The sequence below is a fragment of the Cheilinus undulatus genome, linkage group 4 (assembly GCF_018320785.1).
Source record: "Cheilinus undulatus linkage group 4, ASM1832078v1, whole genome shotgun sequence".
Taxonomy (NCBI): Eukaryota; Metazoa; Chordata; class Actinopteri; order Labriformes; family Labridae; genus Cheilinus; species Cheilinus undulatus.
This window is the reverse complement of record NC_054868.1, coordinates 30613557-30632632: the sequence shown is the minus strand read 5'-3', so window position 1 is coordinate 30632632 and position 19076 is coordinate 30613557. Positions and strand designations below refer to the sequence as shown.

Genomic DNA, 19076 nt, shown 5'->3' with positions numbered 1-19076 from the left:
TTTCTACTCTCTGAGAACTTCCTTCACAATAAAAGCCCACTCCTTCAGTCCTTATTTCACTGCCCCCTCGCATCAATGAACACGGTCTCGCAGCGGTGATGTCGGGCTTTTATTTTGAAAGCGAGAGGAGGCCGGCACAATGCTTAGTCACGGTGAGTTACAGCTTTCCCCCCTCCTTCCTATGTGGCGCACAGCTCGACACACTGAGATGGAGGAATTGAGCTAGACTACGTGAGTTTCTTTTATTGCAAATGTACACTATTAATAGTCATTTAAAGGAGCTATAAGGTTGATGTTGTAAGGCGAGTAGCAGACTAGCTTAGGAGATATGTTTTTGTAGCGCTTTGTTAGCATTTTGTGCTCGGTTTGGCTCACTGCCGTTACGCTACTGTCTATTATTAGGAGCCGATTTTGCTGTCAGTTCAATTTCCGAAACGTCTAACTTGTTATTATTTTCATTGTTTTCGTCTATCGATCATGGGTATATTGAGTAAACTTTCACCGCAAACCAGACATAGCATAAAATCTGGTTCTCCAGCGGTACCCTAATATTGCGAGTATGCCAGCGCTCTGGATAATTTTTGATCAAAACAAGCGTAGAAATGATGAACATGAGTGATCGGAGCTGCAGGGCTAACGGTGCTTTGTGTGTGAAAGTTGTTAATGTTGAGGAGATGGCGCGGAAATCCAATTCTATCTGGGTTTATGTAAGGACTGGCTTCACTTCTGGGTCATGTTTTGGTACAGCCAGTTCCTCTGTTTGCTCGGTGAAGAGTTCAGGATGAGTCACTCAGTTAGGGGAGCTCTCTGCCAGAATGCCCATGGTGCAAGTTCAACTCCACTATTTGTTTATTACTCCTATTTACGTGCTCATGTTGAAAGTTTGAACATCACCAGCTGTTGTGCAAGCCCTGCTGAATGCAAGCCAGCTTCTGCAGGCCTGAACTGTGTTTCTCAAACTGGGGTGCAGGGTCCATCAGGGGTCTCTTTGAAAGAGAAGTGCTTAAATTCCAATTTCCTTACTCAGCTTTGTGCAAAGCTGTTTGCTTCATAATAATCTCTATATATTGAAGTAAACACATCATGCATTGAATGTAAATGTTTACCAAATTTAGAGCTGCAAAGGATCAATTGCAATGTCAGCAGATCATTTTCCTCAATTAAATTTTGGGATTTTCATTATTTGTTTTATTTTTTTAACTGAAGGGTAACCGTAGCTACCCTCGAAATATCTTTTCAGGCATGCAGCTTTTGCAGAAGAAAGCATTCACACTTTAATTCCTTAATAAATTGCAATCTCTGGTTCTCTAGTTATAGCCAAAAAGATTGTAGTTTTAGATCTCTGCAAAGACGAAGCAAATTATTATAAGTAGTCCACCAAGATTCAGTGAAGTTTTGGTATTTTTTAAACGACAGGGAATACAAGCTGCAGATGTGTGAGCAAAAGACAGTGTTTTTTTTTTTTTTTTTTTACATCTGCAGCTCTAATTGTTTTAGTCCTTTCACCTGCCAAAGGGGGGGCTGATAGAAAAGGTTTGGGAACCACTGCCCTAGTGTACATGGCTAGGTAATACACTGGCTGTCACGTTTTAAGCTATATTGATATCTTCAAACAAGATAAATGTTAAGATAATATTCTTTAAATTGATATAGATTAAAGTGATGTTGAGTTGGGAAAAATAAAAATAGATGCAAGGCTAAAAGATTGGTCAAAAGAAAGTGAAAGTAAGATCCACTAACAGTGAAAAGATTATTAACAGCAAGATAATCTATTTGAGATGTCAAGTCAAAATAAGATTTTATAATCTGTTCAAGGAAAATGTTTGATTTTTTGTTTTGTTTTTTCACCACAAAAGGGGATGTAATGTCATTATTCACGTTCATGTTGACATTGTGCAGCAGGACATTTCTAAAGCACCTGTTTGACATTTTTGATTTGGCCCATGTGTATTTGATAGTTTCTTTCATGTCTTTACAGGAAAAAACATTATTGGGATGTATTTCACCCAGCCTTTATATTTATGTCATGTACACCACGGCTTCATCCTCAGCATGCTAACATTAGACCTCTCAAATGCAGCCCTGAATACATGGACCAGCATTTACATCTGAAGCCCCTAGCTGTCAGCTACCCTCAAATTACACTGGTTAACACTTCTGTAGCAACTGCAAGGTTAGCTAGCATGAGGCTGAGAGAGGAGAAAAGAGCAGGAAAAATGTGGTGACAAAGCATCACAAATGTAATTTTGAAATTATTCTTGATTTAAGGAGGCCCCAACAATTAGGTGAAGAACATGCTGATATCGTTTCTTCTATTGCCATTTAGGTAGTAGACAACTTTTCTGTGTGTTGTCATATCTTTTAGGCCTTGTCAGAATTAAAAGAACATAATTCTTAACAAATTAAGGGGCACTGCCATTGAGCATCATCATATATAAGAAACAAAAAACAATAAAGAGATTGTTAAATGAAATATGCTCTCTGTAGGCCAAGATATTTCCTTCTGAAGTAATTTTATTTTATAGGGACTTTCCAAAGTCGCCCCATCAGCCTCTCCTTAAAGGCCCGTTTTGTTCAATTTTGCATATAAAAGTGAAACACCTGCTCATGTGTCGAATGTGACTCAGCCTTCAGTGTCATACCTGAAGCTGTGACTGTAACTATGAATCTCTTGAAGAAGCAGAGCAGCAGGTATAGACAGGAGTCAGGGAGTCTGTTTGTCAGTGAGCAGCCTCTGAGAGTGAGCGGGTTGAGCAATATGTTCTCCTGTGAAACTATTTTACCCAGAAACCTGGAGGGAGAAAAGCTCAGCAGTAAACAGAAATGGCAGCGTGTTTCATATTACAGTTGGATTAACTGCTGGCTCAATGCCTTTATGACCAGTTCACTTGAAGCTATTGACATGTTGTCATCTGTTGATAAAAAACTCAGACATAATAAAGACTTAGTTCAAATTTGCTGATTAAAAATGAGGACACATGGTGGAACAGCAAGGTCATCTAGCCTGGCCTGTGCACTGCGTCCTCTTATGTCACCTTCAGGTACTGATTTCTGTGTGCACACAACCTATAGGTGCTGCGTTATATAACTCTAAAATTGTTCCTGAGTAACTCTTCCTGATTTGAGAACACCAAATTGATAACTAACTGTTTACTGCTCTTTGCACAGGTAGATCATAATCTGTGGAAAACTAAGAAGTTGGAATGACAGAAAAGGGATGTGTTATTTAATAAGATAAACATCCCTATCTGCTGTTTAAAAGCATGCAGTGAAAGTATTCTTCTTCAGATCAGTCTGTGGATGCCTCCTGCTTGTTCTCTGTGTCCCTGCAAGGGAATTCTTTGAGTTAGCTTGTGCTAAAGATTTCTGTGTCAAGATTTTTTTTCCTTGGTTGCTTCACAAGCCGTTCCCTCAGCTCCAGGCCTCAGCTGGACAGGTCACAGGACTAAGTAAAAACCCTCCGTCATACTGGCCAGCCAAAATGCTAGCCTGATTTAAGTCACCCCATCGTCCGTCAAAACAGACATAACTTCTTCAGCAATTTCTGCACACTTTCTTGCATTTACACACTTTTTTATTTGTGCATATATAATATATTTTTTACATTCTTGTAAAGCTTCTTTCACACCTGAGGGAAACACCTGTGGCTGAAAGTAGCAGTCATCATGAGAAGTACAAAGCCTTGACCCAATGACCTGCACCAGGAAGAGTGTACTCTGGGTGTGAAAGGCATGCTGACAGAGAACACAGCGTATCATTGTGTAGATAAGCTTTTGTTGTGTAAGTTTAAAGATAGGGGACTGGTGACCAAGCTTTTGTCAGTGTCTGCAGGACTTGAGCTGTATGTTATGATTTGTGCATCCACTGACTATGCATATGAACTGTTTCCCTCTCTTTCTTTTCCCCTCAGTGATCAGCTGAGCCAAGAGCCTCCTGGTAAACACAGCGGTGCAAACAAATTCCTTAACTGGGCAACCTCAAGGAAGGCATCTCTGAGGGAAGCACCCCCGCCCCCTCCTCCTCATTCCTCAGAGATCCATGTTACACACATGACACTTCGGGCACTTCACCCTATTTCATTTTGTTTTTTTCTCTTCCTATCAGAGACAAACAGCTTTTGCTGCTTCATCTTTACAATCTGACTGTGCTGCTCTCAGCAGATGTATAGCCCTCTTAAAAAAAAACAGGGATGAATCTGGCGTGCTTTTAGACCAACCCTCAAGTGTGTTTTTACTTTGTGGAACTGATGAGCTGCTTTGTTGAAAACATTTCTGCAACTTGGAAAACAAGAAAATAAAAACCATCATTCCCTAGGCAGAAGACAGTTGTCTTGTTAAGGACTGATTCAAGAGTTTCCCTTTAAATTGGAATGAAAAACACACTACTATTGACAGCACAAACATTCTTATTATTGTTAAAATTGTAAAGTTGTCAAAATCTCAAAATCTCCAGGACCTTTTTAACTTTCACTCTCTTCTGCAAAGTTTAACCTTTTACAAAGCTGAAATCCAGACATTTTGACAATGTTGGAACTTCAAAATATAAACATAAAGCTGGCCAAAACTGCCAGCTCAAGAGGAGGTCTCTAGGATGCCATAATGAGCAGCATGGCTGGACTAAAGCACTGAACAGATCGTGGAGACCCTCATGACCACACAAACCTAAAAGTCACCTCAAACCACGTGAACAAAAATAATTTCTCTCACTTTAACCTATGCCTGCGACTGGTGCAAGGATGCCCTGTGCTGCCGCCTGCTGTTCTTGAGAGAGAGAGAGAGAAGGAGGAGAACAGGAAGGAAATGACAGAGTGCCTGACAGAATGCAAAGCGCTGGTGACTCCATCCACGCGCAACGGCCACCGTGTCTTCAGCTATACATTAGAGAGCCACACGGCAGCAGCCTTCGCCATCATGAACGAGCTGCGTCTGGAGCGGCAGCTGTGCGATGTCACACTGCGTGTGCGCTACAAAGACCTGGAGGCTGTGGACTTTGTAGCTCACAAGGTGGTGCTGGCCTCTTCGTCCCCTGTGTTCAGGGCCATGTTCACCAACGGCCTGAAGGAGTGTGGAATGGAGCTGGTTCCCATCGAGGGGATACATCCCAGGGTGAGTCCCATGTAGTCATAAATGTGTTAGACCATAATAATGCTTTTTCATTTGTTGGCGCATTATCTACTTTGCTGCTCTATTTAATTCTTAACACCTGGAATACCACTTGTATTTAACATTTCTATATCAGTGCTCAAGTTTGAGGTAGTATTACTTTTTAATCCTTACAAAATAAAGGCACTGGTTTTTAAGAAAATTTGAATGAATTTCACAAATGTTTGAATTCTCACAGTTGTTTTAAGATCATGTTTCTCATATATTCTTAATAGAGCTTTCATTTTGTGGCTTACTTTGTACCTCAGTACAAATATATGAGTAATAAACCTTGACAGATGAGGCAGATTGTACTAAATTATGTAAAATTCGTTATAAAAAAATCTGTGAAATTCAACATGAATCTCTTTAGTCAGTCCCTGCATTTGTATTATTGTATAGCAAGGGTCAAAGTTACATCACAGCAAAATGTCATTAAATACTCTGGTTGACCTGTTGCCATAAAACTAGATGTTGGGTTTGGCGGGGTCTAGCACATCAGCTTAGGAGGAGGTCCACATCTGCTTTGTGCCTGATTCTCTAAGCCATGAACCTAAATTTATTCTAATAGAATATAATTACATTCATAACTGTTGACTGATGACACCCAAATGACATAATTTTATTGACTAGGGTCGTCCTGGTACCAGACTTTTAATGATCTTTGATATGAGACCAGTAAAAAAATCCAACAAAATCTAATTTATATCGGTTTTGATTCCTCATTAAAACAATGATCATGCACAATGATTGCTTGATTTTAGAGTTTGTGAAATTAAATTTGGACAATCTTGCAGTAAAATTATATGATAGGGGATATAATCAACAAGAGTAAAAACAATAACAGGTTATTGGCTAACCTAGTTACACATTTCATGTATTGCGTTACTAGGTTAGCCCATAACCTGTTAATTAAGATGTTCATTTTGATAACAGTTGATAACTTAATTTAGCTTAAAATAAAGGGTAAGTGTTAAACCTTTTGAAAGTCTGACAGTTTGCCTCTGGGCTGTCAGCGTGTTTTCTCCACTTTATTGGGATTTTATTTTTTTATTTTATTTTATTTTTCATAACTGCTGATCGAAAGTCTCTTGCCATACATCACTAGAAAGTTGTGATTTTGTTATTCCAAGTACTTAGAGTTCCAACTGACACCAAAGCCACAATCAATGCAGTCAATGTCAGTCAAACCACTGCCAAACAGATGGTTTGTAGAATCATTTCACATGCTATTTAAAGCTCTGCTGTACTGTAAGACAAGATAAGATAAACCTTTATTGATCCCCCACTGAGAGAAATTCAGTTTGTTATGAACAGCTCAACAGGAGAGGGACAAGTAATTAGCCATATATATTACAAAAGTACAAAGGAAAATGTGCCAACAACTCTTAAATACAATATAACAAGAAAAAAATCAACAATAATAACAATAACAGTATTTATCTTTTGCATATTACCATGTGTACAGCTTTATTTGTGGAAGGACCAAGGCCAGATTATAAGTAAAAACACACATAGTGTGTATGGTACTGAAATATGGTACTAAGATTACACATCTTAACAATAATAATATTAATAATTTAAGGTGCAGTTAAATAGCAAAGAAAAACAGCATGCTTTGGAAAGTCGACTACAACATCAGTGCCACCGTGGGGGTATTTATAATTGGGAACAGAAGGACGTCTCGCACATTGCAGGGCTCCAAAAATACAATTATCTGTTGCACCAACGTGACGTTTCGAGCAGAGTTGCTCTTCATCAGGTATTTATAATTGTCCATATTTTGGCTGGTTAAACCAAAACGTCTCTGAAGTACAGTAAGCAGTATGCTCTTGATTTGCAATTATGTTAAAATTATGTTAACAGGTTATCAAATATGTGACATCTGTGATGTTCTTTGGGCTACCCAAACAACCAGCAGTGATGACCAGTGCTTAATAATCTTGGTTTCTCCTTTTCCTCATTGGGTGATTACAGTTAACAAGTAATTGACTAAGGAAACCACAGGACAGAGATCATTATGTAACACCAACAGTCAACTAATAAATTCTTCCGAGCCCTTATTAAATGCCTCACAGTCAAGCTGTTTAAATGCCAAGTGGCACTTTATGAACACAGTGTGACTCTTTAATAAACACCTTGTTCCATTAAACGTGTTAAAGTAACATTTGGCATTTTAGTAAGCACCTGGTGGAGGTTAACACATGCAGGAAGCACTTATTTTAAGCCCAGAAAACAGTGACAGTTGTGTCGGTTATTAAATTGTGATTGTTTTTAGGTCTTTTTCTTTGCTCTTGTCATGACTGCTAAATGAACCCACCTTTGAAGTAAATGCTGTAGACATTAGGAAGGATGTTACCAAACCATAATTTTGGAGTTCAAAATGATATAAGTAAAAGACATATTACATCACTATCTTTTTGGCAGAAGAAAAGAGGCCTCTTATTGGGAACTTTCTTGCCTTTTTTTTTTTTTTTTTACCAAAAATTAAATCACACAAATACATAGGTAATGTTTAGACTTTTTGATGGATTTATTTCCCTACCATTGACTGTCATATGAAATAGATGTAGTTCTTGAAGCGTCAGCACTTTTGGACAAATGAAAGCATTAAAACATGAGCCCCAGGTCAACATAGGACTTACCAAGGATCATATGAGATTATTGATGAACTAAAAAGATAAAACAAAACCTTTTTTGTCCTCCCTCTTTTCTTCCATAAAGTTGTTCTAATGTGAACTATTCTGTCTGATCCTTCACTGTTGTTCACCTCACCCTTTCCCTGTCCTTCTCTCCTCACTCATTCAGGTCATGGACCGACTGATAGAGTTCGCCTACACGGCCAGCATCTCTGTAGGAGAAAAGTGTGTGATTCATGTGATGAACGGCGCCGTTATGTACCAGATTGACAGTGTGGTCAAAGCCTGCTGCGACTTCCTTGTGCAGCAGCTCGACCCCAGCAACGCTATCGGAATCGCCAACTTTGCTGAGCAGATTGGATGCACGGAGCTCCATCAGAAGGCCCGCGAGTACATTTACATGAACTTTAGCCAGGTGAGGGTCAAGTTAATCAAAGCGTCAAAGCTGCTTTTTGGTTGGATTTTTGGATTTTTAAATGTATTGAGGTAAACTTACAGCTCAGACACAGACATTAAGTGTTGGGAGATAGACGGTGTTTCATACATATTAGGAAACAATCTGTATTGAAGAGACAGATAACTTTGAAATTAATTAAATCTTATTGAGTAAAAAGAAATAGTACGTTTTTTAACCTAGGGAGTTGTGTTGAAAGCATTTCATGCTGTGCCTAAATACCTGTTTCAGTTGGCCCATTGTAGTTTCTGCTGGTTGATTTTTCCGCTTCAAATATGCCCACAACAGGCTCATGGCTTTCTGTGAAGACTGTCAAGAATGTGGGTGATGAGTCATGATGAGCTATTACCTGTAGTGAGAGCATTCCTGACTGCCAAACGCAGTGATACTACGCAGCACAAAAGAGATGAATGGTGTTCAATGGTACTGATCTCTGATGAACTGATAAGGTAGAAAAAAAAATGGATAAAGCAGTGCTTCCCACAGAATTATTCAATACTTGGGCAGTTGAGATCAGTGTGTTCAGTCTAAAGCTTTATCTTGTCCTTGCATTGTCTCCTGATAATCTTGACATTTGACATTGGCAGTGACACACTTAATTCTTTATCTCTACATGACTTTGCATTTATTTAAACTTTCTTCTGTTACTGTTTAAAGGCAGTGTCGTTAATTTTTGATGGAAATCATACAACTGTTATCTTGTTTCTGATTTGAAAGTCAATCATTCCCTTTTTGAAAAGACACTCTTTTAAAAATAACTCTATTTTAAGCACACCTGTCAAAACTGTCTTCTGGTTTTAAAGATGTTCTGCTCTGTTTTTTTCTGTTATTTCAAAATGAATGTAATATATGCTATCTCTGTGTAGGCCTTTACAGATAGATTGTCTTTTTGAAGATGTTTCTCTGGACTGTAGGAATAGATTAATATGGGCAAGTCCCTACAAACCAAACAATTAATTCATGTGGAGAATATTGAAATATTTCAAATTACACTCTTTCTTCAAAAACTTCATTTTTTACTCATTAAAACCATTTTCTACATTTTATACACTTGGGTTTGTGTTAATCTTCTATCACCGATTGATCCAGGCCTTCTAACAGGGTTTAAAAAGTTGTCTTCTCTGTACTCCTGTCCGTAGGTGGCGACTCAGGAGGAGTTCTTTAACTTGTCTCACTGCCAGCTGGTTACCCTCATCAGCCGAGATGAGCTCAACGTGCGCTGTGAGTCAGAGGTCTTCCAGGCATGTGTAGCCTGGGTGCGCTACGACCGCGAGAACCGGCGGCCATACGTACAGGCCTTACTCCAGGCTGTCCGCTGCCATTCCCTCACACCTAACTTCCTGCAGGCCCAGCTCCAGTCCCTGGACTGGGACCCTCAGTGTAAAGACTACCTAGCCCAGATCTTCCAGGATCTCACCCTCCACAAGCCCACCAAAGTCATCTCCTGCCGAACACCCAAGGTGCCACAGCTCATCTACACAGCGGGGGGTTATTTCCGACAGTCTCTCAGCTACCTGGAGGCATACAACCCATGCACAGGAGCCTGGCTGAGGCTTGCTGACCTGCAGGTTCCCCGCAGCGGCCTGGCAGCCTGTGTCATCAGTGGGCTTTTCTACGCCGTTGGAGGAAGGAACAACGCTCCTGATGGCAACATGGACTCAAATGCACTGGACTGCTACAACCCTATGAACAACTGCTGGCTGCCGTGTGCACCCATGAGTGTTCCCAGGAACCGAATTGGAGTGGGTGTCATTGATGGCATGATATACGCTGTTGGTGGATCACATGGATGCATTCATCACAACAGTGTTGAAAGGTAAGCAGATTTAATCTTAAATTAAAGCCAGTCCAGCATGCTAAGAGATAAATACAGCATAACAGCAGCCAGATTTATGCTAATGATGTCCTTTTACAAGCAACAGGTAGAGGCACTCTAAATGTGGTGCAGCTTTATGTAAGCACTCATTGATGTGAGATTTATTTGATTGTCAGTATGTCTCTGTTTCTGTACAGTGTACTCATAAGCATTGGGATGTGTGGCTAAAGTCCAGCTGAGAGCATTTAAAATTCTGACTAATGTTCTCGTGTGTTTGCTGTATTTAGTCAATGAATACCCCGAGAGCAGGAATCAGGCACTTCCTGGATATTAAAGGGTCTTGTTCCACTTCCTTTAATTTATTAATAGTACACAAAATCCTCCTACAAGGAAGCATTAGTCTTTTTATGTCATAAAACAAAGCAGTGAATCATGAATCAAAAGTCTTTGTTCAGTTGTGAAGGCATGAGTCAAACCTAAACAGGGGCTCCCCACACAATCTTTAACCAGAAAGATCATCTGAAAGACAGCAAATTATGTAAATAGTCATAATTTAGGGTTGAAGATTTACCCAATCTCTGACTTTGGTCCTGAGATGACGCAGACAGAAAGCAAAGACAAAAGGCAAATATTAACTAGGCACTGTGAAAAAGGGAACATGCCTAACCGGTCTGCATGCTGATATAAAAATGACTCATAACAGGGATGTGACTTATCAGTACAGCACTATCGCAGAATACAGATGCAAAAGAAAAAGATCTGTGCCCTCAATTCCTAGGAATAGGATCTGTTGTGTGCTTGTGCATCCCTGCAGTACAGTCAGGATGCCACTGGAGAGTTATTTATTTACAATTACATCTTATTACTTGGATTTTGCACTGCAAGGGATTAAGCTGACGATGGTGTTGTCTTTTCATGTGTGAGACTCTTTAAAGCCAATCACTAGCAGAGCACTTTGGTTTTGATGATTTGAAAAAGTCCCCAAAATAGTAAAACAAAATCAATTCTAATGTTTGTCCCCTGCAGATATGATCCAGAAAGGGACCATTGGCAGCTTGTTGCCCCTATGTTGATTCGGCGTATAGGTGTGGGTGTTGCTGTCATTAACCGGCTGCTTTACGCTGTTGGGGGTTTCGACGGGGCCAACCGGCTCAGCTCCTGCGAGTGCTACAACCCAGAGAGGGACGAGTGGAAGACCATGGCCCCCATGAACACTGTGCGCTCTGGAGCTGGTGAGGAAAGACTGAAAGCCACTTTTTCATATAAATCATGTCAAATATACATATACACAAGTCTTTATGGCCATGTAAGTTTCAATCTAGAGCTACAGGGATTGAAGATAAAGTTTTTTAACTGGATTAACCCTCCCTTTAGTCTAATTTGATTTATTAATGTTAAACAAAGAAAATTCTATCCAGCTAACTGCAGTGATAACATCAAGAATTTAATCCTTTAATGTATTCTGTGTTACACCACAGTGCAGTGCAAAAGTTGAATAAATAAAATATCTGATCAGGCCTTCATTTTAGTGAAATGTATTTCTCATTGAGTGACAAATGCCAAACTTTTTGATCAATAACTGATGCATTTTTGATGCTTTATAATGTCAGTTCTAACAAAACACTTTTTGCCATAATGGCAGTCTGAGCAAAGCAATTAATACAGTTGATACAGCTTACAGGTTAGTTTTGTTTTCTGTTTGTGTATGCTGTAAAGCATGAGAGGAATGCTTAATAAACAAATTCAGCAGTGCAGTCAATCATTCACTGTATGTTTGAGTTCATGCCTGCAGGATTTTCTGCTCTGTGCCCACATTAAAGTAGTCTAAGACTTGAATAAACTCACATTTGATCCTCTGTAGGTGTTTGTGCACTGGGAAACCACATCTTTGTGATGGGTGGATATGATGGGACCAACCAGCTGAACACAGTGGAGCGCTATGACGTGGAGACTGATACATGGAGTTCTGCTGCCTCCATGAGGCACAGACGCAGTGCTCTGGGAGTCACTGCGTTACATGGACGCATCTATGTACTGGGTGAGTGTAGTATAATCAGGGTAAATGTATTATCAAGAGAAGCACAAGAAGCCAAAGTAATATACAATAACACTGTTGTTAAATGGTTTAGTTTGGCTACAAATCACTTTCTTTACAATTAGACATACCCGTTTTCATTTGATAAAGTCTTATAGTTGGACCAACCCACTTATAATATTAACAAGGACTTTTTTGTTTAGTTGTTTTGTTGTTTAGTGTAAATTCTGGAGATAAAAATGTGTTCTTGATTCAACATATTTTTCTTATTTAAAGAGAAATTATGTTATCTTTATTTACACTGAACTCTACAAGAACACCTATCAAGAAAACAACTGAATAGAATTATTTGTCATATTTCCATTAATAATAAATATGGAAATGTTTGGTCTCATGGCTCCTGGGTCAAATATGGCAGAGAGAGACGATCAGTGTGCACTTGCCTTTGATCACATGATCTCCGTGATCCCCGCGCAGTAACTCTTTAAACTCATACAGCCTACAAAATAACCTCTGATCATTGTTTTTCATTCATTTGTAACGGTAACTATTAACAGATCACTCGACCTAGCCTGCGCCATGTCATTTACGAGCATAAAGCAGACAGCATGCAGTGTTTATTTACGGAGGTGAGAGTGAAAAAGTTTACTCGTCGGGACTTAATAACCAGGAGACATTGTCTTTTATAACCTCTGCTTTCTGCCTGTCTGTAGACAGCTAGCAGAGACACTGAGCAGCGCCACTTCATACAAACAGCATTGCTGCTCTGTCCCCAGCAGCTCATCTCTCTATATCACTCAGCTGCGTGCTACCGCTTCTGCCCCCTGGTCAGCGTGTTGGGAGGGGGGCTCACCGACCAGGGTGACCTTGGTCGGACACAAGCTTTTTGACCCATCGAATGGAAGCTATCAGCCCTACAACTGTCAAAATAATCCAACAGTCTTTCTACAGACCAATCATCTCTGACGCCCTCTCTCACAGACCATCTGAGACGCCGTATATCTCAGAATGGAAATACACACTCAGACTTTCAGAATAATTAAAAGTCTGTTTAGTGTTAGGGTATAGGTTAAGATGACTAGGATACCAAAGGTCAAAAGTTTAAAAAAACGGAGCTGCAAAAACTAAGTACAAAATGTTTAATAAAGCGGAGTAAACAGTCTGTTTAAAGAAAAGAAGCTCATCCTCCATGAAATCATTATAACGCTGCAGACGTAGGTCTGTTAGCTGAGTAAGCTATGTAGATAACATAGAAACTTATCAATGTAGCTACATTAGCTACGTTGCTAACATAGCTAAAGCTTAACTCACAAACCAACTACGTAAGCTACATAGATATACTGTATAGCTACATTTCCTAAAGCTTGTGTTGCTAAAGCTAACTTAGTTCCATTAACATATGTAGTAACATTAACTTTGTAGCTAGCATAGCTACATTAGGCTTACATTAAGCTAGAGCTAAGGAAGCTAAAGTGAACCATCGTTCTTGTAACTACAGTTGCTAGAAAAAGTATGTGAACACTTTTGAGATTTCTTGGATTTCTGCATAAATTGGTTATCAAATGTGTTCTGATCTTCATCTAAGTCACAACAATTGACAAACACAGTCTGCTTAAACTAATACCGTGCAAAAAAATAATATGTTTTCATGTTTTATTGATCACACCATTTAAACATTCACAGTGCAGGGTGGAAAAAGTATGTGAACCCCTAGGCTAATGACTTCTCCAAGAGCTAATTGGAGCCAGGAGTCAGCCAACCTGGAGTCCAATCAATGTGATGAGATTGGATGTGTTGGTTAAAGCTGCCCTGCCCTATAAAAACATACACCAGTTTTGAGTTTGCTGTTCTCAAGAAGCATTGCCTGATGTGAACCATGCCTGGCAGAAAAAGAGCTCTCAGAAGACCTACTATCAAGAAGACTTGCATGAAGCTGGAAAGGGTTGCAAAAGTATCTCTAAAAGCCTTGATGTTCATGCGTCCACGGTAAGACAGACTGTCTACAAATGGAGAAAGTTCAATATTCTGTCCAAAGATGAAACCAAAAGGAACCACAACGCTATGTGTGGAAAAAAAAAAAGGCACAGCACACTAACATCAAAACATCATCCCAACTGTGAAATATGATGGAGGGGGCATCATGGTTGGGGGCTGCTTTGCTGCCTCAGGGCCTGGATGGATTGCTGTCATTGACAGAAAAATGAATTCCCAATTTTATCAAGACGTTTTACAGGAAAACTGAAGACCATCTGTCCACCAACTGAAGCTCAGAGGATGGGTGATGCAACAGGACAACGACCCAAAGCAACGAAGTAAATCAACAACAGAATGGCTTCAACAGAAGAAAATACGCCTTCTGTAGTGGCCCAGTCAGAATCCTGACCTCAACACGATTGAGATGCTGTGGCATGACCTCAAGAGAGCGATGCACACCAGACATCCGAATAATATTGCTGAACTGAAACCGTTTTGTAAAGAGGAATGGTCCAAAATTCCTCCTGCCCATTGTGCAGCTCTGATCTGCAACCACAGGGAACGTTTGGTTGAAGTTATTGCTGCCAAAGGAGGGTCAACCAGTCATTAACCTAGGGGTACACATACTTTTTCCACCCCGCACTGTAAATGTTTACATGTTTTGTTCAATAAAAACATGAAAACATATCATTTTTTGTGCTATATTAGTTTAAGCAGACTGTGTTTGTCAATTGTTGTGAATTAGATAAAGATTGGAACACATTTGATGACCAATTTATGCAGAAATCCAAGAAATCTCAAAGGGTTCACATACTTTCTCTAGCAACTGTACCTCTAAAGCAGGTCTGCACATTATTTAGGCTAATTCTGGATTAGACCTCTAACTTTTTCTGTTTTATTAATGACCTGTTGCTTCATCTGTAATGTTTTCAATGTGACATTGTTTGTGATTTAAGTTTAATTCAAAGAAAATATAAAACTTTAAATTTGTTGTACTGGCAGATTATGGCACTTCTTTTCTGTGATATACAGCGTCTCAGATGAACGGTCTGTGAGAGTGGCTGTCAGAGATTAACGGTCTGCAGCGAGACCCCTCTCAAACCAATTGTTGACCAGCTAGTAATAAAATAATAATGATAAAATTTTGTTTAGTGCTTTCAATAAAATTACTGTACATGGTACATTTTTTGTGTAAATGTTTACACAAGCTTGAGTAACAATATTCTAAGTTTAACTGCAGATTTTCATCGTGCATATGTGCACTTGATAATCACTGCTCTCTCTCATTCAAACTTTGTACAGGAAACTATTTGCATTTAATTTATTAACAGCATGATCATACATTTTTTTCATAAATCTGTGGATCACATGCTGTCTGAACTGTAAGGGGTTTATATGCACAATCAGATAGGATCATATTATATTTATAATGTCATCCATGACAGTCACAGTGAACACTGTTGAATGGGTGTAATAGCCTTTAATTCAACCCAACTACATTAAATGGACTAACTGTGAATGTTAACTTTGCAGGAGGTTACGATGGCAACACTTTCCTGGATAGTGTGGAGTGCTATGACCCAGAAAAAGACACCTGGTCCGAGGTCACCCACATGACGTCAGGGCGGAGTGGCGTTGGTGTGGCTGTTACCATGGAGCCTTGTCAGAAAGAACTGCCATGTCAGACGTCTGAGAAGGAGAACATAGCAGCCCCAGCAGCTTATCAGTCAGCGAACTCCAGTTTCAGCTCACACCACAATCAGCGGCACAGCGGCTCCTTCAGCAAAGGCTCATGAACCTCATCATTAGATCTTCACGTACACGTTCAAACACTGATGAGCCCCCTGAGCTCCACCCTGTCTTCCCAAATCAAATAAAGAAAGACCGTCAATATGATTAGAGACAGAGGTGAACTGATATCACACATGCTGCCTCACTGATTCAAGAGATCACAAATTTGAAACACCTCATTTTGAAGATGCGGTGCAAATCTCATCTCTAAAGTAACAAAACATAATTTGAGTATCCCATATGGGGTTTAAGATCACGTTACATTAGAATCCAAAGTCCAGTTTTCAAGGCATGATGTGCAAATAATTTGCCGGTAAGTAAATCCTCTTTGGCCAAATTTCAAGGACCTCAGCCTGTGAGATTGAAGTCCTCAGTTGGAGCATTGCCTCCTAGGTCAGAGCCATAGGAAGAAAGGGCTGCAGGCTAATAAAAAACAATGGGACATTTACTAGCCCAAAGAGTCATTAAGGGCTCTTTATACTTCAAGAGCAACCCATGCAAAATTAAAAGCGTAAGGGGAGAAAAAAAGTGGACTGAGTAGCATTTGTCAACATAGGCCGTTAGATTTCAAAGTGCCATTATGATGCCTATGGGCATTACCGTCAGCAGTATATCGACCTGAGGAGCAGCACAGACAGACACTGTGTGAGATGAAGAAACCTAGAAACCCAGACAGCCATGAGATGAAGCTTAAACATGCTGATTGGCCTCATGCAAGAGCAGCCTCTTTTTATCAAGCTCTTCTTACTCCTCTAATATGATTGCAAGTTTGAGTCCTACCTGTTCTACACTATTTGAATATTTAACACGAGGCAACTCCTGTCTGAGGCCACTTTTCCCTCACAAAATTCTAATCCAAGAATAAATCAAAAACAGCTTCATTCATATTTGCTTTGGCAACATTTAAACTCACTCCTCCTTTTATGCTTGGGGAGATTAAATCTGTTCATACCACACAATTTGTTCTTGCATTAGGCACAATGTGTCACAGTCAAGCATTGGTACTGTACAGGAGTAGCAGGACGTGAAAGTAACGGCATAGTAACAAAATGTGTCTTTTCACTAATCTCCACTGATAGGTTTTATTAATTGATTTTTATTTTTGGTAGAGGTGTTGGCCAGGGATCATAGTATATGGTATTTGGAGTGCCAAAAGAGGGAAGAAACAGGTTGTGATTGTGTTTAGAGGAAAGGGATTACTGTAGCATTTAAATTCAATGAACTGATTGTGTTTTATTAAAACACTAATCACTGACAGAATGCGGACTCCTCCCTACAGTCAACTTTTTGGTTACTCTTTCACCAGACCTCAGAAACACAAGTGACCATGTTTGTGCATTAGTGTTCAGATATTGTATGCTAATGACAAAAAACTTGCTTAAAGAAGTGTATTTGTAACAGCAATTTAAGCTACAAACGTTTTTAAGTGATGTTTTTGTACATTGATATCTTAAGAAGTCTTGTACAGAATTTCAGAGCTCACTTTTTTATTTATTTGTTCAAATCCTTTTGGTTTTCTTGCTTCCCTGAACTGACATCAGCTTTGTATTGAATTGGACTCTGGTGTTTGTGTTTTTGAATAACTAGCATGCAATGTGACCAAGTAGGAATGCCTGTTAGTGCTAATTTGGATGTTTGTAAGAAAAAAATGTGCTTCACTGAAAGGGACTGTTTTATTTTCCTTGTCCATCAGTAGTTGGAATGAAATGTGGACTATTTAAGATCTGCTTTGTACATTTTTTCCAGCAAAAATACCCTGTACAATAATGCATCGTTAAGTAAAAAATATGTTTATTTAATGCTCAAGTCCTGTTATTTTTGGGGGTTCGTTTTACCACCTAACCATGTGTTTTTTAAGATAAGCCCTAGGTTATGCTGTCCATTAAAAAAAAAAATGCATGTTCAAAGCAGTGCCTTGCCACTGGGTGGAGCTGTAGCTCCGTTTTACAGAACAAAACCTGAACTACTGTTTCTATCTTTCTTTCTTTATATTCTTTTTACAGTACATGGTTTCTATAGTATGAATTTTCCTCATTGTTATGATTCCTCAAAAAAAGAAAAGTTACAAAATCCTTTAGTGACAGCAGTGAGCCAAGGCTCATGTTTCATTTTTTCTATCAGTCAGAATAATCTTAAGATGACAGTAATTGATCAACTCTGAATTTTGCAAACATCATTTCTCAAAAAAACTTGTTTATTATTATTATTATTTTTGTTTGGTACAGCTTTCACTGTCTCCTATCTTTGAATCTGACTCTTCATCTGAGTGCGTCTTGAGATAAGCATCTACTAAGCCCCAGCATGTTTATTCAGTTTTTGCAGCAGTGAACAGGCAGATAAACAGAAATTAAGTTTATAAAACCAAAATAATAAATGGAAAAATGTCTAGTTTCAAGGCAGAAATTACAGAGTGGTTAAGATTAAGAGCAGCAGTATTTACAGTGCCTATAAAAAGTGTTCATCCCCTTGGATGATTTTACCCTGTCATTGATTTTATAAATCAGCCAGGGTCAATATAATTTGGCTTCTTTGGCACAAAAAAATACAAAACCCCCTATTTGATGTCAACGTGTTAACAGATTTCAACAAAACAGATTTCTGAAAAATGTGACTGCATTCACCCCTTAAGTTACTGACCAAATTCAACAGAGGTCCAGCCAGATGGTGCTAGAAGTCTCACAATCAGTGAAGTGGGGATCACCTGAGTGCAGTGGATGTATGTAAAGTGATTGCTGTATAAAGACACCTGTATCTGGAAGGACCAGTCACTGGTTAATCAGTATTCCTGGCTACCATTACACCATGAAGACAAAAGAACACTCTAATAAACTCAGAAAAAAGGTTATTGAAAAGTATAAGTCAGGGGGTGGATATAAAAGAATTTCCAAGGCACTGAACATACCCAGAGTGCAGTTAAATCCATCATCGAGAAATAGAAGGAATATGGCACATGTACATTTGCCTAGAACAGGCTGTCTATAAACTGAGTGAATGTGCAAGAAGGAGGCTATAGTCAGTAAAGCATAAAGTGCCACTAGTAGTACTGGTAAGGCCAAAATTGCCTATGAGTAGTACTAATAGACATAAAAATGTCCGCTAGTACTACATGTAGACTCTTTCTAGCCTTGCTAGTAGTCCTGTTATGCCTTAAAATGTCTAATAGTACTACTTGTAATCACAAAATTGTCTACTGATACAACTGGTAGACCAATTTAGAGTCTACTAA

At 39.2% G+C, this 19076-nt stretch overlaps 1 protein-coding gene across 1 annotated transcript; it reads left to right on the top strand.

Moving 5' to 3' along the window:
- The first annotated feature begins 146 nt into the window (after positions 1-146).
- Positions 147-17649, top strand: keap1b (kelch-like ECH-associated protein 1b). Its single transcript, XM_041785174.1, has 7 exons — positions 147-231; positions 3911-5105; positions 7950-8195; positions 9374-10050; positions 11077-11282; positions 11912-12088; positions 15593-17649. The coding sequence occupies exons 2-7, from the start codon at positions 4800-4802 to the stop codon at positions 15853-15855; spliced, it is 1875 nt and encodes a 624-aa protein (XP_041641108.1). The 5' UTR covers positions 147-231; positions 3911-4799; the 3' UTR covers positions 15856-17649.
- Positions 17650-19076: the final 1427 nt, after the last annotated feature.